The sequence below is a fragment of the Schistocerca serialis genome, chromosome 2, assembly GCF_023864345.2.
Source record: "Schistocerca serialis cubense isolate TAMUIC-IGC-003099 chromosome 2, iqSchSeri2.2, whole genome shotgun sequence".
Lineage (NCBI taxonomy): Eukaryota > Metazoa > Arthropoda > Insecta > Orthoptera > Acrididae > Schistocerca > Schistocerca serialis.
The window spans coordinates 158,480,718-158,504,585 of record NC_064639.1 but is presented as its reverse complement, the minus strand read 5'-3'; the positions used below and the strand labels follow the sequence as shown (position 1 = coordinate 158,504,585).

General features: G+C 42.3%; 1 protein-coding gene across 1 annotated transcript in view; it reads left to right on the top strand.

Annotated features, from left to right (window-relative positions):
* Positions 1-23,868, top strand: part of LOC126455821 (uncharacterized) — a 184,189-nt gene that overhangs the window by 101,957 nt on the left and 58,364 nt on the right. The window contains exon 7 of the mRNA XM_050091583.1: positions 6,898-6,968. Coding sequence (XP_049947540.1) covers positions 6,898-6,968 — 71 coding nt within the window. The remainder of the gene's footprint in view (positions 1-6,897; positions 6,969-23,868) is intronic.

Here is a 23,868-nt window from a genome sequence, read left to right as displayed (position 1 = left end):
TGTTTGAAATTGTTGTCTTGTATTTCATTCGACTGTTTGAGATTTTCATTGAGTTGTTTGTTCGATTCATTGAGTTGTTGTTTGAGACTTTCATTAAGTTGTTGTTTGAGATTTTCATTAAGTTGTTTGTTTGATTCATGAAGTTGTAGCAATAATCCCATAACTTGATCCATGCCAATATTACCTACTCTATTTTCTGTGCTTTTTGATGGCGTACCTGCAATTGTTACGTTTTGTGTAACCATTTGGTCATTCTCTGATTCTTGAAAAGGTTCGCCAATTGGATGTGCATTGTTGGTCACTACACGGGAATCAAATAAATCTGACATATTTTGAATACATTGTTCACCATCGTTAGAAACATTTGTCTGTTCACTGTGTAAATTTTGCCAATCATGTGTGTCAAACTGGATAGCTTTCATTGTAACGGATCGTGCCGCGTCATCATTTGCCGTTAAATTAAGCGTGGACATAACTGAATGCGTTTGTTCATCATCTGGAATAAAATCATTACTAGTGATCAGCACGCACTGATTATCTGTAATTAGAGGATTATCACTATTACACTGACTGTCGCTAGTATTATCGGTCAAATTATTCGAGTCAGCTTTTTCACTCATTGCACATCACGATGTACTGTTAGCAGTTTTTCGCGGCATTTTCACAAATCAAAGTTAAGCACAAAATGAAACAAAGACAAAGCAAAACTGGAACAAATACAATTAAAACAAAGAGCAGTAAGTTGCCGATGATCTGTGAAAGAAAGAGTGACAAATTAGTAACTGCGTTGAGCCAGATGCAAACTAAATTTAATAATAAGTAAATAAGAGCAGATATATAATTGACTACCTCTCAGAAATTCACAAAAATACTATCCTGACCGGTTGTCGACAAGTGTAACCTCCCAACGGTAAATACAATGTAATTATTTATTTATTTCAGTGTAACCTAACCACAAAATAAAATAATATAAATAATACTCGCATTTAGTGTAACTCCCAACAGCAAAAGTTCCGAAACCTCCCAACAGTAAAAAATATAACCATAACATTGACATTTAGCGTAACCTACCAACAGATAAATTCCGTAACCTACCAATAATACAATGTGACTAACCTCTCAATAAAATTGTCACTCAATTATAACCTTTCAATAATGACTGTGAATTTAAACTGGTAAATTTAGGACGCCAGCAGTGCTCCGTCATGGCCCTGAAAATTTTTCTGAATAAATTGAAAAATCTTACCTCAATTAGGTCGCCGGATAACGCGTATATATCTGCTCCTATAAGAAATTTTTCTGGCGCAGCTCTGTGCACTGCTGCCTGATAGATTTGTCATGTATAAAAAGAAACAACTGATTTTTCCTTTCAATAATCGGGATGACCAAGGGTTGGAGAAATTAGTAAATTCTTTAAATTGAAATGAATGATTGTCAAAAGTTACTTTTTATGAGAAAGATTATCATTAAGAGATTTTTTTAAACATTTACATGGGACTTGATATAACAATACTACATATGCACGAGGCTGCTTTTATCTTGTACGAGTACTACAAAGCTCAGGATCCGCCATCGCTCCCCCACGACCGGCCCAGCCAACACGATACACCAGACTGCTCGCTACTACTACTACACAGTTCCTACTGCAGTCAACACTGCTCTTTGGTCTGAGATTCTCTTACAGCTTACATATCGCAGGCAGCGCATGAGCAATCCATCGAAATTACATCTGCTCGAGTGCGCTAACAACAAATTCCTCAATCATGGACCTCTTACAATGCAAGCTATGTGTGTATTGGCACCGTCTTTTTGAAACCAGGTCTGCTGTAACTGCATTGCCTCGGAAGACAGCTGGAAAAACTCATGCTGCGTAGTTAAGCAACGATCCGAATTCACAATTACAGCACAACGATTTTCCTGGAAAAAGTAAGGGTCAAATGATGCCTACTCGTGATGCGGTGCACGACACAGTGACCTGGCATCTCTGGTGAATTCGCCTGGGGTTCATGTCCCTCCAGTACCCCATATTCTGTTTGCTTTCACACTCACTAAGGTGAAAATGTGCCTCAACGGAAAAGAACACGTTTGCGTCACGTGGTATGGTCGCAAGCATGTTTTGACAGGATGTTATTAGTCTTTCATAATCCTGTACTGACAACTGCCGGACCACGCACATTTTATACAGGTGAAAATTCAGTTCATTATGAAGAATCCAGTGGAGAGAACGTCTTGAAATGCCAAGAGCAAGTGCGTGTTTCCGAGCTGAGCGTTTCGGAGATTGCAGTACTGCTGCTCCAACTCGTTAGACATTTTGTGGTGTTGTAACGCTTCTCTCAGGCCCTCTTCATACAGATGACATATCCCCTGCTGTTCTGAACGCATTTATCCAATTTAAAATTATTGCCGCCCAGGAACACGTCCGCTTGGGGGTACTGCAAATCGCTAACGAAAAGCACGCTGCATTGCAGTGGTCGAGTGGGAATTCGAGAAATACACTTCAACACAAAATGAGAGATTCTCACGTGTCCACTGCATTATCACAACTGAACAACAATTTAACACAAACCTCCCCGTCAGTCGCAATGAACCACGCCCTCTCCGCATTATCGCAACTGAACAACAATTGGACACAAACGTCCCGTCAGTCACTATGAACCACGCCCACTCTGCCCCCTATTCGACCAATAGTGCCGCCACAGCGTGAATTCTAAAAAAGCAATTTACTGAGTTCCACCCTGTATAACGTTGAAAGTGGCCGATCTACTAAAGTTTCCTCGAGAGTCCGTTCCTACAATAGGCGCTTATGTATTTTCCTCCCCGCCCTCCACCCAAATAAAAGCCATTAATAGGTGGCCAATGCCATTTCAAACAGAAGATTCTGTAAAATATTTTTCTTATGATTTCTAACGCGGTAGGCCATGTGTTCAGTACATTGTTTTGCGAGAATCGTGATCTTTTTAGAAGTGTCATTTCATAAACCTCCATCAACTCTCAAAGCATTCTTCTAACACTATACGTAGAAACGAAATAATTTTGTTTCTGGAGCCTTTTGGAAACAAGGAATCATTAGAAAAGACATGTTTTTCTAGGACTCCATCGTAGCAAATGGAGGATCCGGAAGATTGTGTTGATGTACACTGAGGCGCCAAACCTCATGGTATACCTCCTAGTATCGTGTCGGACGTCACTTTGCCCGCCATATTGTAGCAGCTCGATGTGGCATGGTCTCAACAAGTCGCTGAAAGTACCTGAAGAAATATTAAAACATGCTGCCTTTACAGCCACTTGTAATTATGGAAGGGTTGCCAATGAAGAAATTTCTGCACGCATTGTCATCTCAGTTATGTCCCATAAATGTTCGACGGGATTCATTTCATGCGATCTGAGTAGCCAATCGCTCGAACTGTCCAGAATGTTCTTCAAACCAATCGCGAACAACTGTGGTTCGGTGACATGGAGCATTTTCATCCATGAAAATACCATTTTTGTTTGGGAACATGAAGTCGATAAATGCCTGCAAATGGTCTCCAAGTACCCAAACATCTAGAGTATTCAGAACATTCCATGTAAACACAGCCCACGCCATGATGTAGTCACCATCAACTTGCACAGCTTCTTGTTGACAACTTGGGTCGATGGGTCTGCGCCACACTCCAACCCTACGATCAGCTCTTACCAACTGAAACCGGGACTCATCTGATCAGGCCACAGCTTTCAAATCCCTAGCATCCAACTGATGTGTACACGAGCCAGGGAGAGGAGCTGTAGGTGATGTCGTGGTGTTAGCAAAGGCACTCGAATCAGTCGTCTGCTGCTTAACGCAAAATTTCGCCACACTGCCTCTACTGACACGTTCGTCGTACGTCCCACATTGATTTCTGCAGTTATTTCACGCAGTCTTGCTTATCTGTTAGCACTGGCAACTCTACGCAAACGCCGCTGCTCTCAGTGTTTAAATGAAGGCCGTCGGCCACTGTATTGTCTGCGGTGAGAGCTAGTTCCTGAAATTTGGTTTTCTCGGCACACTCTTGACACTGTGGATCTCGGAAAACTGAATTTCCTAACCATTTCCGAAGTGTAATGCCCCATGCGTCTAGCTCCAGCCACCTTTCCGCATCAAATTCTATTAATTCCCGTCCTGCGGCCATAATCACGTCGGCAACTTTTTCACATGAACCATCCAAGTATAAACGACAGCTTCGCCAATGCAGTGTCCTTTTATTCCGTGTGTACATGGTACTACCGCCATCTGCATGACTGCCTATCGCTATCCCATGTCTTTCGTCACCTCAGTGGAGAGCAATAAGTTTTTAATAAATAGCTAATTACTTGTGAAAATTACTTATCCAATGGCTTTTGATGATGTCTATTTGCTTTTACGTTTTGCGGCGTCGAATGAGTGGTCGCTTTGAATACCCACTATCATGCTAGGCTAATTTGATCCAGCTCTGAGAAAGCGCGTTACACGTCGCTGGTTTCCAGCGGGTGGGGGAAGTGGGCGGTGTATATAAGCCGCAGAGATACCCCGCACTGGCATCAGTCATTGCCTGCTCCACCTGTACCACCTTCAGCAGCAGCAATGAGGATCCTGGTGAGTGGTTTCTCAATAGTATGTTCTGCTCCGGAAATCCTTCCGACTTACAGTAATCACGTTCATTTAGGGTGAAAGAGTAATATTTATAAGTATCGTTAGTAAAAAGCGTATGATCCCTCAGTTCTCTAATTTAAAAACATTAGTGAAAGGTAACACTCGGATTTTTGTCACTTTTTACTATTAAATATACGCGGAACAAAGTTCTTGCGTCAGTTTCTTAAGTAACTCCCAGTAGCGTCTTTGCTGCAACTACAAGTACATCCATTTCTCAACACTAGATACAAAGCAAGAGAAACAGGTAAACAGATTGGGGATCTAACAACTTAATTACAGATTCACTGTAAATATTAGTCAGTGCTGGTACAGATACAAAAAATTTCAGAAAACTTTCATGGTCATCATTTCCGAATTTCTAATGCGCTTCATTCACACATGCCAGTAAAAATTATACTTGTGGAGCAAGGGAAGGGAGCATTGAGGCGTATCAAAACCTGAACCGCTTGACAAACTATATTTCCTTACTATAACGGCGTATTGATGTAACAGCCTACCGAGGATCATCATTTGAATATAACTGTCACTGAAATTTAGCAAAGCCGATATTCCGAGTTTCATTTACATGTTGGTTGACCGTATTTGCAGTCTTGTGCTATGGCGCTGAACGAATAAGTTTTATGTCTACAGCATGCTTTCTAATAAAAATAAGGAAACAAGGCAGCAAACAGATTTCCTCACACTGACAGCAAGCGTTGCACCCACTAACAAACAAAGAAGTTTCGTTCAGTATGGTTTAGTTTCTAGTGCGTCAACGCTCATAGCAGTATGCTACCTCTACGATGCTGATACAATCTATTTTAACAACATTAGCTGAGCGTATTTAAACCGAATACTACGTCGAGTGTTAATGTTTACGAATTGGACCGAAAAAAATGTTACTCTGTAAAGGGAAAACAGTTCGCAGTGCACGCTCGCATTAAGTGCTCGGACCGCGCTCAATGTGTAGGCAACACAGTTGACGTTTGAGCTGGATTAAATTACGCAGTGCACGTTCTACACCCACTGTTTACTCCTATTAAGGAAGTTTTTCTTGTCCTCCATTATTTAAGTCTACTGTGTAATTTCTACATTCCGAGTTCGATTCCCAGACGGGACTGGGTGTTGTGCTGTCCTCATCATCATTTCATCCTCATCATCAGTACACAAGTTGCCCAATGTGGCGCCGACTGAAATAAGACTTGCATTTGGCTGCCAAACCCGAATGGGGCCTCCAGGCCAACAGTGCCATATGATCATTTCAACATCATCCACAAGAAGAGAGCAAGGGCTCTTACTCAAGGTTCATTCACTGTGCTTCTGTTACACAGTTATAGAGCAGCTTAATTATTTCCATTGGACACAAGTTACTTTCTACTTGGTATTTTCTTGAGTCCTTTTATCGTATTCAACTACATTAATTTCTAGTTTTTATAGTATATTTTGCAAGCTTTTCTATTCTAAGAAGTAAGTGAAACTATTATGCATTGAATGAGTCATATAAAATTAAACAATGCATCACACAAGGAAAAAGAACAGACAAAATTCACAAGAATGGCAGGGAACTTCCTGGTCACCCAGCTTCCTATGTGTTAGACAGTGTTCTTCGTGTATAAACGAAGGGTAAATCCATTTTTATAGGAAGCTTTCATTTTACCTGCACAGAATGAATAACTCAGTACTGAAACATTATTTATCTAATAATATATTAAGCTGTTGTTATAAACACGTTTTCACACATAAATGTAACTGAAAGCATTTGTACCAAGAACATCGAGAATGGGAGATAGGGCAATGTGAATTTTAGTGTCCAACAGACCTTTATAGACCATTGTTCCACGTGAGTTCTTCTTCATTCAGATTTAGAGATCAAGTTGTCGCAACATCTTGCACAGGACGATATTCCTGCCAGAAAAAGTTCATATTATTAAGAAGTATTACTCAACAGGATGATGAGTGCTGTGAACGTGCAAGTAATTATCCACTGAATAAGAAAGCTAATATCTCAGAAAATACAGCTCTCATTCAGTGGAAGCTGGACTTTTCTGTTGATAACACCTGCTGTCATTTCCAGGTGTGCGTGTTACTGTTTGGACTGGCTCTGGCCGAGGAGAAGCAGGTGGAGAAACGGGGAGTGGTCGGCTCCCTGGGTAGCTATGGTGGAGGCGGCTATATCGACCATGGAATCGGAGCCAGCAGCTACAGCAGTGGTGGCAGCAGCGGTGGTTATGGGGGCGGCTATGGGGGCGGCTTTGGTGGTGGTTATGGAGGTGGCTATGGAGGTGGCATCAGCTCTGCAGTTGGAGGTGGTCAAGTGACCAACATTGCCATCACCAAGCAGGTCCCCATCCCGTACCCAGTACCAGTGCAGCGTACTGTCCCAGTACCAGTCAGGGTTCCTGTCACGGTGCCAGTCAACAGGCCGGTACCAGTGCCCGTCCCACAGCCGTACCCTGTCCCCGTGCAGAGGCCAGTCCCAGTACCCGTGAGTGTTCCTAGCCCAGTCCCCGTACCAGTACCACAGCCCGTCGTCGTCAACCAGCCAGTACCTGTCGTCGTGGGAGGCGGAGCTGGTGTCGGTGGAGGTCTCGGAGGCGGCTACGGAGGCGGCATTGGTGGAGGCTATGGTGGAGGCTACGGAGGAGCCATCGGCGGTGGCTACAGCGGTGGCTACAGTGGTGGCTACGGCGGTGGCTACTCTGGAGGCATTTCTGGAGGCTATGGAGGCTACGGGAAATACAGCCACTAACATCAGCAGCTGAACCCAACACCTTAGACGAAACATACCACCAGAAATTAATTGTATATTTCTTATAATATTTTGTAACTGCAGTAGAAAATAAAAATCATTCGTAAAATAAATATCTCGTCAGAAATTATTGCCCACAAAAACGATGCTGTTGATAATAACTTTAGTTTCTATTTTTTGTTAACAAATGTGTTCGTTACAAGTCAGTACTTGCCGTCATAGTGAAGCTGGGCACTCCAGAAATTTAATTTTTGCCTTTCATAATCCGTCTCCTTTCTTTTCTCACTGTTAACTGACAGAACATTTTTACACTGGAATTCCAAAATTCTAGGATGTAATACATTATAATCATGATTCTCAAGAGTGTTTGCCGTTTTTATCAATTCAGTACACCACACACACACACACAGCCCGTATTTTTTTCATTCTGCAACAAAGTTGCAAAATTCCAAATGGTTATAACGGAAACCATTATACAGCATTTAACTCATTTCGATAGCTGTATTTTTAGTACAGAGATATATTTCAATTATGAAAAATCTTCTTCTTCGATCTGGAAGTACTATCCAAAGATTTTTTCTTAACCTTGTGGAATGAAGGCATCTTTTTTATTTAACATCTGAAAAAAAGGCCAAACCATCAGAACAATCCGTTAGTTGAGCTCATGACAGCCAAATATAATAGTTGACAATAGTTAAATCAAAGACTCAAAACTCATATGGCTGCTGCTTCTACTATGCATAAATTGTGGTTTATGTCAACTTAAAAAACAATTCATGCAGCTTTTCAACATTACTGCTTTCAAAATTAAGTTTGATATTCCTATACCATTGCATCGTCTGTATTTGGTACAAGCAATACCTTGTCATGATACTGGTCATGACTTAAACGCGGGTAACAGTTGGAAGGAGCTTTCACAATAGTTCATAACCGTTCAGCCACAGACCCAAACATAATGACTTATTTAACAATGAAATTCACCAATAGCCATGCAACTGAGATGCTATTTTATTTTATTTTATTTTAACTGCCAGTTTCGGCATTCCATTACGCCATTTTCAGGTCCCATTTGTACCTTTCAAAAACAAACGATAGACTTAATTGTAATCCAGTCTTCGAAGGAAGTACTTGGGATACAGTTTAGAATTCACGACATCCAGGAACATATGCTCCAGTACGTGAATAACGTTTACTTTCGAAAAAAGCATATGGGGCTTGAAGATGGCATAACTGAGTGCCAAAATGGTAGTTAAAATAAAATATCATCGTAGTTGCACAGCTGTTGGCGGATTTCATTGGTAAATACTTGTCCAGCCGCTGCTCCATTTCCACAATGGATCAACAGAGACTAAACATTATAATGTTACCTTATCGAAGTGGTTAGAAATATGGATGCTTTTTGTAACTAATTGAATTATACTACACTCTGATGTTGTAGTTTTATCTGCGAATTTTATGGTTGTTTGCACTGACCTAAGATCTAATATTACAAAGATAAGTAAAACAAAAATGTTATACAGCATAAGCGAAAGTACGAAACTGATAAATGTAAGAACCGCAATAAAACTAAAGAATTAATAACGGTTTGAGGAGAAGGATTAAAAGGGAGAAGAACAAGAAGTGACCCTCACGAAGTTTCTATTGCAATTTACTGGCGTGTATGTGCAAATAACTGGAAGGCCTTCAGATAACAATCTTGATAAAAAAAACAGTTAGCTGAGACAATACACTAGGAAGCAGATGCGGGGATATACAGGGCAGTTATAGCGAAAATTTCGCTGATTGAGCCAGTATCATATTGGTACCTAACTCATCAATGACATTCAGACTGCGTGCTGCAGAATTTGCCTCGTTAGTCGTAATATTGTCGTGAACTGTCGTTAAGCGCTTGTTCTCCTACAGCAATGTGTGGTTGAAGCACAATCATCTGAGTGCATTACACAGACAGTCAATACTGCTGCTCTTAGTATCGCCGCGTTAAAGGAAGGTCCTCTTATAGTACTGAGGTTGAAGAACGTGACACAGAAGTAGAAATTAATTGGTGATTTGGCAGTCGCTCCTGTGAGAGGCCCACCACCAACTGCGCCACAAATTGTTGAAGAAGTTACACTTGCTATGACTGAGAATGCTAAACACAATAAGTGACCTTCAGGCAGTGCATTAGGTGTGTCACGATGACCGAACATTCCATCCCACCGGAGATGTTTCGGGCAGCAATAGACCAATTCCTAGCAAGTCTCCAGGCTGTCAGGGATGCAGATGGTCGGCAAATTGTAACCTCGAACATAAACATGGTAACAGATGTTACCCTCTCATCTGGATATTTAAATGTTTTGATTCCAATGGTTTATTATATATTTCTCTTCTACACGTCCTTACAAGTGGTTTCATAAAGATTCACTGTCCTACGATCACTCGTTTTCCATAGTGGCCATCTCAAGTAGCTCATGTGCTCTGCAGTACGAGGAGATAAATTGGAGAAGCTGCAGGGATTCAGTGAAATTCATACATTAACTCTCGACATTGTTATTAGTTATTCACTCCTTGGAAAGGGAATCCGAAGTATACCTCGAAATAGTTGAAAGCCTTAAGTTTTCCATTTAGGATGCTTTATTTCTGAATAGCTCTTGACTTTCTACCTTCGATCTTGTAGTTATTTTCAAGTGGTGTGCTTTAAAGTGACTTTGTTACATCGTGAAACTGAGATCGATCTGAGCTTAAAAAAGGAACTCAACTACAGGTTATCTGGTTATTCAAACCGTTTTTCGTTTTTGCAATGCCATTTTAATAGAATATATTGTGCTATAATATTTCATCTTTACACTACACAGTTCGAATGCCATGAAAAGCGTTGTCATGGAAAATTATATGAAAACCTCTGCTATTGATCCACAGAATAGCGACCACTCCAGCCAAGTCACATATTCAGTTTCCTCAGTTTTTCAACACAGCAAATCTCTTAAACTTCAGACCAAATTTCATCCTAATTGCATAATGATCAGAGTCTATATTTGCACCTGGATTCGCCTAACAAATCAGTATCTAATTTCGGAATCACTGTCTGACCATGACGTAATGTCGCTGAAACCTTACAGTACTCCAGGCCTTTTACAAGTATACCTTCAGCTCATGTTGTTTTTGAGAAGTGTATTGCCTATAAATAGCTAAAACCTACTGCAGAACCTAATTAGATTTAATGTGTATGGGGATTCTGGCACACCTTATTCATATTGGTGACGTCATGGGACATAGGCTAGTGCCCTCTCCATGACGTTCTGATGCTGCACGACCTTTTACATTTAGATCTTGAAAGCGTAAGCAATACGCCGTTATTTCTTCAAATTTTAGCTGTGTAAATAACAATGTTACTAAGTACGTTATCCAAGGAGGAGTGAAGCAATGTCTCTCTAAAGATGTTACACTACTACGGCATAGTATAGAAAAACACTGTTCTCACACAAAAGGTACTATGCATCTTCGTATCTCTTATGTAGTTAAAATCTTTGTCGTTGTCGCTCAAGTTTTTCATGCAGTTCTTGATTGTATTACTATATTGCTCAGAGGTAACTGTTAGCCAACGAGCCACAACTAGCAGTAAGAGACTCCGAGTCTCCAGAGTGTTATTAAAGAATTAAATTAAGTTCCACTTTCAGTTATGCATCTCCTCATCTTAATTACTCATACGTAAACGTCGTCCGTCATGTGACAGGGTGCATTATGAATCCTTTTAGCAGACATTGCGTTAAATATTCTTTCACCAACATTCAGCTAGTTGAAAATTGAGAATACCGAAGATGTAGTTAGAATAACCTCTTCGAGTCGTATTCTGAACTGAGTTTTTATTTCCAGTGGTTACTCTTTCTCATTACGTGAATTATTACTCATTTCAGTGAAAAGTTCTTCAGAAATAACTTATTGTACACTGAGATGAAAAAAGTCATGGGTTGCAAAAACGCTCATATACAGATGGAGGTAGCATCGCGCACACAAGGTATAAAATGGCTGTGCATTGACGGAGCTGTCATTTGAACTCAAATGATTCATGGGAAAGGGTTTACTACGTGAATATGTTCGCGCGACGGGAAGTCACAGGCTTTGGACGCGGAATGGTAGTTGGAACATGGGGCATGGGTAATTCAGAATTCCAGACCGACGGTGTAAAATTATCGGTGTTCAAAAGTATTTACCAGATGAATTCTGTAAAGGATGTGACTTGCACTGTTTATACATTTAAAATACGTCAGAATCAAACATACACGAACCCCCCCCCTTCCACCCCCCCCCCACACACACACACACACACGCACACGCAAACAAACACACTCGTTGCACCATGAATTTAGGAGTCAAGCAGCACTAGCGAAATTGCAAAGTTGGATTTCTGTACCATAGACGGTGCAAGGCACCTCAGGCTGACATTAATTATTTTCCACAGCTTAGTTATACTTCGATGCTCATCTAGTGTCACAATATTCTTTCTATGCCAAAAATTTCAGCAAAAATATGTCAGCAATACAAAAATTTCATGTTTACATTAACTGTCACAACATCACTTCCATCAAGTTTAATATTTTGAACAACTATGTTGTACTATGATGCTTGTCAAGTATCATAATATTGTTTCTGCTCTAAAATGTCTGCAAATATGACAGCAACAACTCTCCACACACACACACACACACACACACACACACATACACACACACACATATTAGATTAGTATTTAAAGCATCTCTATAGAATCCAGATGTGTTTGCCTCAATATTCTTTTCATACCTAGACACAAGTGGCTCAGAAATAACTTGCTGAAAAAACACCTCATATTTCGCATCTGACTAAACCACGCAGTGTAGCAAAACTGACATGATTGAGCTTATAACTGTAGGAAACACATATTGACTAAAATACTACGCTAAGGAGGCAAACACACTAACAAATAGACACGCTGAATTACTGCCAACTACGGATAGAATTTAATTAATTCCATTATATAAATCAGCCCTCGGAGTATGACACAGTGCTCACTCAAATATTTTCACATCTACATTATTCTATGCACCAAGTGTTACATGGTCTCCACTTCTAACATACGTATAGGGAGTTGTATCTGAAGCTGTGAAATGTTCTTGGTCGGTCATAGAACGAATTGTCATGCTGGCATCCTTGTTGGTTGTAGAGGTTTTTCAGTGACGTTTCATCTTGGCAAATACCATCTCAGGGGAGGGGACGGGCAATTATTAAGCACCATGCTCTACACTAAAATTTTGATCTATGTTATTAGTAGACTAATGTTGCTTTTTACTTGCATTTATACTAAAGGCATTATAGGTTAAGTGCAAAACGAACTTTCAAGCAATACTGTAATATTGGCCAATCGGAACTATAGTGCAAAGCGCTTCTAAAGCGTTTGTAGACTATACTTTCTATAATCACCTGCTAAACAACGACAAAATTTAATCAAAATACCTGATGTAATACATACACTCAGTCTGAACGTAGCCAAAAGACAAAGGTTATTATTTTATCCATTTTGATTAGTGATAACTGCAGCTAGTTTTGAAAATTACATTACAGGAAATACTGCAACCAGCCAGAAGTTTTTTTAATGAAATTATTGTGGATTTTATTGCTCCATCACTAGTTTCTGGAGTGAGTCCATCGTCAAATGATAGCGTTGACGTCTTTGCAAGTCTTAAATTTGTGTCATCATGAGACATCTAAAGGACTAATTAATGTATCCGCCATCTTGTATTTAGTTCCGTTCATTAATGAGTAAAGATCAGACCACTATCTTAAAATATGTAAAGAAGGGCTTTTCACGAAGGCACGAATGTAAAACTTGGAAAAAATTCAACACTACCATATGACGATGCGCTTAGGGCCAAAACTACTAATGCTATAATAAAGTTATTAGAGAAACAGAATACTTGTGGCTACCTACAATATAAATTAATATAAGACAAACGAACTGCAGGAACACGATTTTCGAAGAGAAGGAAGAAGCTGTTTTTATGAGATCTGTATTGTAATGTATCATATAAACCGCATATTTTCACTATAAACGAACTGTTTACAGTCGTCACAACACAACAAAAGACAGTAGTCGTGGAACAAGACAGAGGTGAAACATGGTCAGAGACAATGATAAAACAAGACAGAGATGGAAGGGTAAAACACCTAAAGTTACAGTATATCTTAAGAGGAGATTCAAGGTGCATGATGTTCAACTCGCCATCAGACCCATTTCTCAACCGATACAGAGACTGGGACAGATGTTCCGAAGGGGAAAGATGACAGACGCAACTTAAGAAGATAAATATGTCAAAGCCAACGAAAACACTATGTTAATCGTAGAAACGACTAGAAGCAGAAGAGGGTGATTACAATGAGGAAGTTGCAGTACTAGTCTTTGTTGTTTTTAATGATAATGGTGATGGTGGTGATGACGATGAAGATGATTACAATGATGATGATGTTGAAGAGGATGATTACGATGAGGAAGATGAAATTCAGGATTGAAAGCCGGTTTGCAGTAAATTCCCAGCATATAACGAGTATGTCCTCTAAAATCACCCGAATGAATTAGTTTTCTTACTGGCTTCAAGAGTGGAGCTAGTAATTCGTTTGTTAATGAAACAATCTTGGTCTCTACTGAAGAGGGATTTGTAGCAACGTGTGTTATTGCTTCAAGTTTAAAATGACTGCGGAAAATAACATGAAAGACTAAAATGCAGAATGGTAAGTTGGATATGAGACTGTTAAGTTTATCTGGAGAAAAGAGGTGCTTAGATAATAAGGTGCTTAGGTAATAATGATGAACTTACTCCATTTAGCCGGATCCTTGCTAAGTCTTTGATTGAAACTATGGTTAAAAATGGCTCTGAGCACTATGGGACTTAATATCTGAGGTCATCAGTCACCTAGAACTTAGAACTACTTAAACCTAACTAAACTAATGAAATCCGGACTGAAGCGCCTAGAACCGCTCGGCCACCGTGGCTGGCTGATTAAAACTATGCTGTGAAATATTGTGATATTAGGAAAACGTGTTTCAACAGCTCTGCTATTTGCAGGACAATTGCTGTTTTACGTATCAACAAAAAGTATGGGTTGATGGCATGTATTCTGATCATATCGGTGTGCTAAAAGCATTCCTAGCGTTAAGAAAAAGTGTAGATAAATGGTGAACTAACTGAAACTACTTTTTTTTGGGAGAGTAATATCCCGTCAATGCCAACGACGTCGGAATAATGTTGTTTACCTCAGTAATCCACGTCGACGAGTGTAAGATCAGCTGTAATGTTCATGTGTGTTCTGCACGGTTATAGAATCATTTTTTGTGTTTTGATGAATATAATCTGTGTGTGTGGTACAAAGATTGGACTGCGTTTGTCTACTAATCTGCAATTTAATTCACTAGTGCCAAAACGCAAGCCACATATATTTAAGTAAGTAAAGCAGACAGTTTAGATGCGGAAATATTTAATTTGAAGGTCCATTGTGTTTGCATTGTGTAGGACTGATATCAATTTTGGTCATCGAGAACTGTTGCTTGACCTATAGTTTTATCAGTAAATCAAATATGCAAGCCATGTGTATTTTTAAGTATAGTAGAATTGTGGTGTCACCGCCAGACGCCACACTTGCTAGGTGGTAGCCTTTAAATCGGTCGCGGTCCATTAGTATACGTCGGACCCGCTTGTCGCCACTGTCAGCAGACCGAGCGCCACCACACGGCAGGTCTAGAGAGACTTCCTAGTACTCGCCCCAGTTGTACAGCCGAATTTGCTAGCGATGGTTCACTGACAAAATACGCTCTCATTTGCCGAGACGATAGTTAGCATAGCCTTCAGCTACGTCATTTGCTACGACCTAGCAAGGCGCCATTACCAGTTTATATTGAGATTGTAATGAATGTATCAACAAGAGCGATGTTCTCCAATTATGGATTAAAGTTAAGTATTCCAGCAACTACGTTCTTTTCTTACTAGATTCAACTACTTTACCTTGTTCCAGACCTCACGCCAGTCTGCGTGAGCTTAAACGTGTGCATTTCGGCCTCCTCTAGCAACACGGTGTTGGCTCTTCTGCCAACACATCATATGGCGACGAGTGTAAAAACGTTGTACTTCTATATACTGCCCTACTTTACTTGTCATGGCTTCGCCACACACTCTCCAGATGTACTGTCCGAATTTTATCGCTTGCAGAATCAGCAGACACAGGCCTTATTGGATGCCCTTGGACAGCTCGTCCAGGGTCAACGTGCAATGCAAACCGACGCGGCGGCCGCCGCTCCACCGCTCCCGCAGCCACAACACGCAGTTGCACCACCTTTTCGTCCTTTTGATGCTGCACTGGAAAGCTGGACGGAGTGGTCACGCCAATTTGGATTCCATCTCGCCGCCTACAGAATTCAAGGTAGTGAGCGGCAGCCTTTTTTGCTTTTTTGTGTCGGAGTGGCCACGTACCGTGTGATAGTGAAATTGTTTCCCCGACGCGACGTAGCAACTCTGTCCTACGAAGAAATTTTGTCGGCATTAGATGCATATTTCAAAGAATCAGTCAATGTAGTTGCAAAAAGGTATACGTTCTTTCATACAAAACATACGGCAGGTCAGACTAATAGGGAGTGGGTTGCAACTTTGCAAGGCCTTACTAGGGAGTATGCTTTTGAGTGTCAATGTGGACTCCCTTATTCAGATACTATGGTACGTGATGCAATTGCACAGAACGTTTCTGATGTTCGTATAAGGGAACAGATTTTGAAACTAGTCAATCCCTCCCTTCAACAAGTGATGGACATATTGGATCAACAAGACACACTTGACTTTGCTCAGGAATCATTTGAAACTTTGCCAGCCGTGTGTCACGTTAACCGGCCCGCCGGGCGAGCTGCACGGAACAGTAAACAGCCCTCGCGCCCGTCCGCACAGCCGCGTGTGCCGAGCAAGCAAGCAAATGCAGTGCTAAAATCATGCCCGCGGTGAGATACTAGACATTCGCGTGAGAATTGCCCGTCACGCCAAGCTATTTGCTTTTTATGTAATAGAAAAGGACATGTTCAGAGTGTTTGTCAGAAAAAGCTCAGATCGGACAATCACAGCTGTTCCAGGCCCTTTACTTCGCGCCGGAATCGGAATCGAACAAAGAATACTCAGGCTCATGAACCTTCGCCCATGGAAATTCATGTAGTTCAATCCACTCCGCCCAGTGCCACTCTCTCTAACAGTGACAGTGTTCGTCCCACAAATAGAGTGCATCGACGTCGCAGGAAATCCCGTCAAGTCGCAAGTGATTCTGTACCAGTGTCAGTTCACGTTGCACGAGACAGTAGCTCTTGCCGTCAGCAGGACAATAAACTTTTTGTAGACTTGGACATTAATGGCAACGTGATCCCATTCCAGCTCGATACCGGAGCTGCAGTTTCATTGATCAATAAAGACACGTACAAACAACTGGGCACACCTCCATTGCGTGCCGCAAATGTTAAGTTAAATAGTTATTCCGGACAAGCTATCCCTGTGTTAGGACAGTGCAGCCTTCTTGCAACATACAGGGGACAAACAAACTTGTGTCATTTTACGTACTTCATTCTTCTTCTGCAGTGAACTTGTTTGGTTTAGATTTATTTCAGTTGTTTAACTTGTCTATAGTCAATCAGGTCCTATCAGTGAACCAAGCTGTGCCTTCAGACAGTGTTTCTCGTCTATGTGAAGAGTTTGCAGACATTTTTGCACCAGGCCTTGGTTGCGCTAAGAACTATGAAGCACATTTGGAACTGAAAGTAAACACGCAATCGAAATTTTTCAGAGCGCGCAATGTTCCCCACGCATTGTGTGATGAGGTCGCAAGATCATTACACGATTTGGAATCACAAGGTGTAATTGAACGTGTGCAGGCTTCTCTCTGGGCATCACCCTTAGTAATTTTGCTAAAACCTTCCGGAAAATTGAGACTTTGTGTGGACTTCAAGGCAACAGTGAATCCACAATTAGTGATTGCAACTTTTCCTTTACCCCGCCCGGAAGATCTTTTTGACAAACTGTGCCCAGGTACATATTTTTCGAAGTTGGACCTAGCAGATGCGTACTTGCAAATACCGGTGGACGCAGAATCCCAGCGCGTTTTGGTGGTTAACACGCATCTTGGTTTGTATCGATTCAAAAGACTGCCATTCGGGTGTGCATCCTCCCCTGCATTGTTTCAGCAATATCTGCAAACTGTTTGTGCCTCGGTCCCTACTGCAGCAAACTATCTGGACGATATTGTGATCTCCAGAAAGATGGAAGAAGAACATTTAGCCAATCTCAGAACATTATTTCAGGTCTTGCGAAAAAATGGTCTTCGCTTGCGGAAGGACAAATGTGTGTTTTTTGCTCGTGACTTACCCTACCTGGGACATGTAATCAATGCCCAGGGCATACATCCCAGTCCCGAGCACCTCCGTGCCATACAAGACTTGCCTTCGCCGCAGAATTTGAAGCAGCTACAGAGTGTGCTGGGAAAAATCAATTACTATAACAGATATGTGCCACATGCCTCTTCCATTTCAGCTCTGCTTCATCGCTTACGCCGTAAAGGTGTTCCGTTCGTCTGGACGACGGAATGCAAACGCGCCATTCGCCAGTTGATATCGGCGTTGCTTTCAAATACTTGCCTTACGCCATTCGATCCCCAGAAACCCCTTTTGTTGATGGTGGATGCATCGGATTTCGGGATCGGTGCTGTGCTTGCGCACAAAGATGGATCGCATGATCGCCCTCTTGCATTTGCGTCCAAATTGCTCTCGTCTGCGCAAAGAAATTATTCACAGATCGAGAAAGAAGCCTTGGCTCTCGTATTTGGTGTTACAAAGTTTCATGATTTCTTGTATGATCGTCACTTTAGCATCATCACAAGCCACAAACCTTTGACATCGCTTTTTCATCCGAACAAGCCTGTACCTCCACGTACAGCGCAGAAATTCATTCGCTGGTCTATTTTCCTCTCGCAGTACCGCTACGATATCTTGTATCGGTCCACTGCTAAGCACGGAAACGCCGATGCGTTGTCCCGTTTGCCTGTTGCTGAGGATAGAGCATTCGATTCTTTCGAACTTGCTTGCATGTTCATTGATGCGGAAACCGATGACGTGGTCGCATCGTTTCCGATTGATTTTCGTCGTGTAGCTACAGCCACAGCTGCTGACCCTGTCCTTGGTACCGTTCTGCGTTTTGTTGCCACGCAATGGCCCTTGTCAAAGTCACGGATCGAGGATCCTTTGGTTCGCCGATTTTTTGCTCACAAGGAGAGACTTTTTGTTCGACGTGGTGTTTTGCTGTTGCGTTCTGATAATGATCAGTCCCGGGTCGTGGTCCCACGTTCGTTACAGTCCTCTGTCTTACGGATTCTCCACCAAGGACATTGGGGTATAGTACGAACGAAACAACTTGCTCGTCAGCACTGTACTTGGTTCGGAATCGATGCTGCGATTACGAATATGTGCTCTTCTTGCATGGCGTGTGCCGAACAACAATCAGCACCACCGCGGAAATGCTTTGCATGGCCGAAAGCCACTTCCCCTTGGAAACGCTTACACATCGATTTTGCTGGTCCGTTCTGGAATGCTCGATGGTTGGTTGTGGTAGATTCATTCAGTAATTTTCCTTTTGTTGTCAAGATGTCTTCCACGACGTCATCTGCCACCATCCAAGCGTTATCCGCTATCTTTTGTATTGAAGGTCTTCCACAGACTATTGTTTCCGACAATGGCCCACAATTCATGTTCGCAGGATTTCAGTCATTCTGCAAGAGCAATGGTATTCAACATCTGACATCCGCGGTTTCGCCTCAGTCAAACGGTGCCGCTGAACGATTGGTCCGGACTTTCAAGTCACAGATGTTGAAGTTGAGAGAATCGCATTCTCGGGAGGACGCGTTATTGCTCTTTTTGACCACGTATCGCTCTCAGCCCCGAGATGGTCGCTCGCCGGCTGAGTTGCTCCACGGTCGTCCTCATCGAACCTTGATGTCTTTGCTACATCCTCCGCATCAGGTTCCTGTGCAGCGGCAGACTCCTGCTTTTGCTCCAGGCGACGTTGTATTTTATCGCAACTATCGAGGTTCACGGCGTTGGCTCGCAGGGCGCATTCTTCGCTGCCTCGGCCGCGCTGTGTATCTGGTTTTGAGGGGCCTCTGGTGCGGTGCGTCGGCATCTCCATCAGCTGCGCCTCTGTCTTCGCACGGGTTCTGCCGCTCCCCGTCTGCTTTCAGCGACGGTGCCGTCCGGTCAGCGCCCTGGGGACCCATCTACTGGCTCGCCTCATCCCCAGGTGTTACCGACGCTGCCTTCCATTTTGCCCCATGGCGACGCGCCGCCGCCTGTTCTCCCGCAGGCGACGCCCGCAGTGGACGCTTCGCTGCAGCCGCCAAGCGCCTCCCTGGGTCACGCGCCGCCGATCGCTTCCCGTGACCAGCTGTCCACCGCCATGGAACTCTTGCCCGCTCCGGACCAGATGTCGTCTTCGCCCGTCGGCTGCCCCGCCCCGACGGAGGTCGACCCTTCGGCCCCTCCTGTCTCTCTGCGGGCGCATACACCGCATGTTGGCGTGCACCCTGGACTAGGTTTTCAGGCGTTTCCTAGCTCCCCTCGGACCGAATGGCAGGGTGCGGGTGGCACAGCCTCGCCTGTTGTTAGGCTCCCCACCTCGTCGCATACGTCAACATGGGGTCCTCCCCACGGCGGGCGGAAGCCTTATGCCACAACCGTACGCCTATTTGCGGGGGAGGAATGTGGTGTCACCGCCAGACACCACACTTGCTAGGTGGTAGCCTTTAAATCGGCCGTGGTCCATTAGTATACGGCGGACCCGCGTGTCGCCACTGTCAGCAGACCGAGCGCCACCACACGGCAGGTCTAGAGAGACTTCCTAGCACTCGCCCCAGTTGTACAGCCGAATTTGCTAGCGATGGTTCACTGACAAAATACGCTCTCATTTGCCGAGACGATAGTTAGCATAGCCTTCAGCTACGTCATTTGCTACGACCTAGCAAGGCGCCATTACCAGTTTATATTGAGATTGTAATGAATCTATCAACAAGAGCGATGTTCTCCAATTATGGATTAAAGTTAAGTATTCCAGCAACTACGTTCTTTTCCTACTAGACTCAACTACTTTACCTTGTTCCAGACCTCACGCCAGTCTGCGTGAGCTTAAACGCGTGCGTTTCGGCCTCCTCTAGCAACACGGTGTTGGCTCTTCTGCCAACACATCAAGAATAATTAATTTACGACAGCAGTGCCTCATTTCTTTCGTGCTCGAATTCTTGCATAACGTATTTTGAGAAATAAGAGAGTATTATTTCGGTACAAATTCTGAATTATGGTGTACAATCAGAGATGTGTAATTGGTTTTCATATTACGGTGTATGTGTTTTGTACTCGATAAACGATAACTAATTTCAGTTTAATGGCAAAGGTTTAATGTTAGAGACATCGTAGAATGTTAGCCTTTTGTCGGTTATTCAATCTTTTCCTCGTGACCACTTCTTTGCAGTCCTTTCCTGGAGATACAAATGGAATAATCCGGAAACTTTTCGCAGTGGAGAAATCATTACGACGCTATTGGCCACATGTTCTATGGACACATCATACCGTTTATCATTGTTGATTCTGTCCTATAGGGGCAATTTAACTCCCCCCCCCCCCAATAGTGAGAGGTTTTCCTGAAACTATTTCCGCTCTTCATCCCTCTCTGACAAGGCCGTTGGCTGAATAAGGGTGATTCCTTATATTGGTAGCCCACAGTTTAAGAACAAGTGAATTTCGAGCTGATGACCGGGAGACGTCTTACTTTAATTTAACTTGAACCGGGTGCAAACACAAATGTGCATTTATCATTATACAACCGGCTAATGACAGATGGACATACAAGACGATATACAAGAAGTTGTCATGAACTACAACGAGGACGTAAGAAGTTTCTCTACAAAGCAGCAGCAAGGATTCGATTAACAACAGTCGTGTGAAGTACTCGTCACCTTCCGACCCTGAGCTCATAACATGTGGTATTTATGTCCTAAAAAGTTATGTGACCAGATTAAAGAATTTTTTTATGATAGAACCGGAATGTATCTTATACTTTTAAAAATTCGTTAAGCCGGTATCTGAGAGTTGTATAAGACTTATTTTTGGTATAGAAATATGTAAATCTCAGTGCAAGGAAACAGAACTATGGGACATTTATTTTTGAGGGGAAATACTTGGAGCCCACGCGACACGATGCGAAACACAGACTGGGTGGCACATCAAACAATTCGTCTGCGAGAAAGCAATCCGTTTTTTTTTTTTTTTTGTTTTTTTTTTTTTTTGTTTTTTTTTTTGTTTTTTTTTTTTACTGCAAGACAAAATGACTCAGTTTAAAATGTTGGCTCTGAATATTGCTGATCGTTGTCTCTATTCATATAAACAATCACTGCACCACAAATGACAGCGTCATTGCACAGCAGATGGATATAAAATTAACCCATCTGGCTTTCTGACAAAACTGCGTGAAGGATAACACTTTACTGAAGTCTTTCACTGGTATTAAGCCTCTGAAGTGATACTGATATTATTTTCACAAATACACAATCCTAATCACTGTGTCTCACAATGAACATGAACTTTGATCGTCATTAAAGTTATTGGCCTACCTGTGTTCAGGGAACGCTCATCTACTCTGCAACTTGTTGTTATTAGGCATAATGGTGTGACAGTCACAAATCAAATTTCCTTTGCCATATTTGCCATGTGCAATGCAAGACGGCATCTTACCAGTTTCCATAAATGCTTCTCAGTACACCAATCGCTATGTAGAACGCGAATGTGAAAACAGAGTCATAAAAGTAAATGAAAATTGATAACTAAACGACTGATAAATGCGTAGAAAGACGCCAAATTTAACTGCCCCATTAAGCCATAACGACAACACACTCATAAAGTTCTCACACCTAGACATTTTAGCAAAATATTTCTTAGTAACTCTCCTGTGTACAACTGCATCCATCGACACTTGTTTCAACTATAAGACAGGACCACATGCCTCATTACAAAATTTCTACAGCAAACTTGAACCATACGCAGTGTTCTAACCATGAGAAGCTGAGCAGTTACAAATATAAAAAACTAGATTACGTTAAAATTTGCCTTTTGTCTTTCTTTCATTAATGTAATCTTATTTGCTCAGTATCTTTCATCAAAACGTATTATTACAAAATCATTTTTGAACAATGCTGCCTCTACTACACAGCAGGCCAACTTTCATCCTTTTTAAGCCAAGCACATTGCCAGACTATTCAACACACTCTGCAATTGCTACTCTTTGACTTACTCCGACAAAGCTAAGTTAATCCCTCTGATCAACATGTCTGGTTCAGGTGCACGTTGAACTCGACACGCTCAACGTCGACGTCCGAAAGCATGGTCCATGTGCCAACGGTTTAGAGAAGGAAAGACATGCAGTCACACGCCACCTGTCTGTAAATTGTGTAAACTTTGTTCCGTGTGTGTCATCGCATTTTACCTCTTTGTGGCCGGCCGGAGTGGCCGAGCGGTTGTAGGCGCTACAGTCTGGAACCGCGCGACCGCTACAGTCGCAGGTTCGAATCCTGCCTCGGGCACGGATGACTGTGATGTCCTTAGGTTAGTTAGGTTTAGGTAGTTCTAAGTTCTAGGGGACTGATGACCTCAGAAGTTAAGTCCCATAGTGTTCAGAGCCATTTGAACCATTTTGAACCTCTTTGTGTATCATATTTTCTCGGGCGGAAATTGGGGAGCAGACAATCATTAGCTTAACAAGTATGAGACACGGTCTAAAAACCACAATCAGGCTGAACGGTGCACCAGACAAGGATGTTAATCTGCCTCGCGGATACTAACCGGGTCTGAACCACCTTGTCTCGCAAGGTAGCGTGCTGCGTGTAACGCTGTACAAGCAGGTCGAATAAACGAAAGATAATAGTCATAAAAGAGAAAGAAACGGATGGCATCCCTTAACAGAATTAGTGGAAAACGTCTGACAGTTTCACATCATGCAAATCTACAACTACATCTACATATACACTTCGCAACTCACCGTATGGTACGTGATGGAGGGTGTCTTGTCACACTATTAATAATTCCCTTTCTTGTTCCATTCACAAAGAGAGAAAGGAAAAAATAGTACCTCTTTACGATACCCAGTTTCTGTTTTCCTAAGCTCTTGGTCCTTGCGGGACATGTACTTTAGCGGCACTAGAATTGTTCTGCAGTCGGCTTAAAATGCCGATTCTTTACATTTTTTCAATAGTGTTCCGAAAAAAGAACATCGTCTTCACTCCAGGGATTCCGAAAGTAGGTTCACGAAGCACCACCCCAATACACTCGTATTGATCAAACCTATCAGTAAGAACACATTAAATGTATTCACAACTGCGGGTAGTGTCATCCATCAGCTGTACAATGGAATGACGACAATAATAATTTCTACTG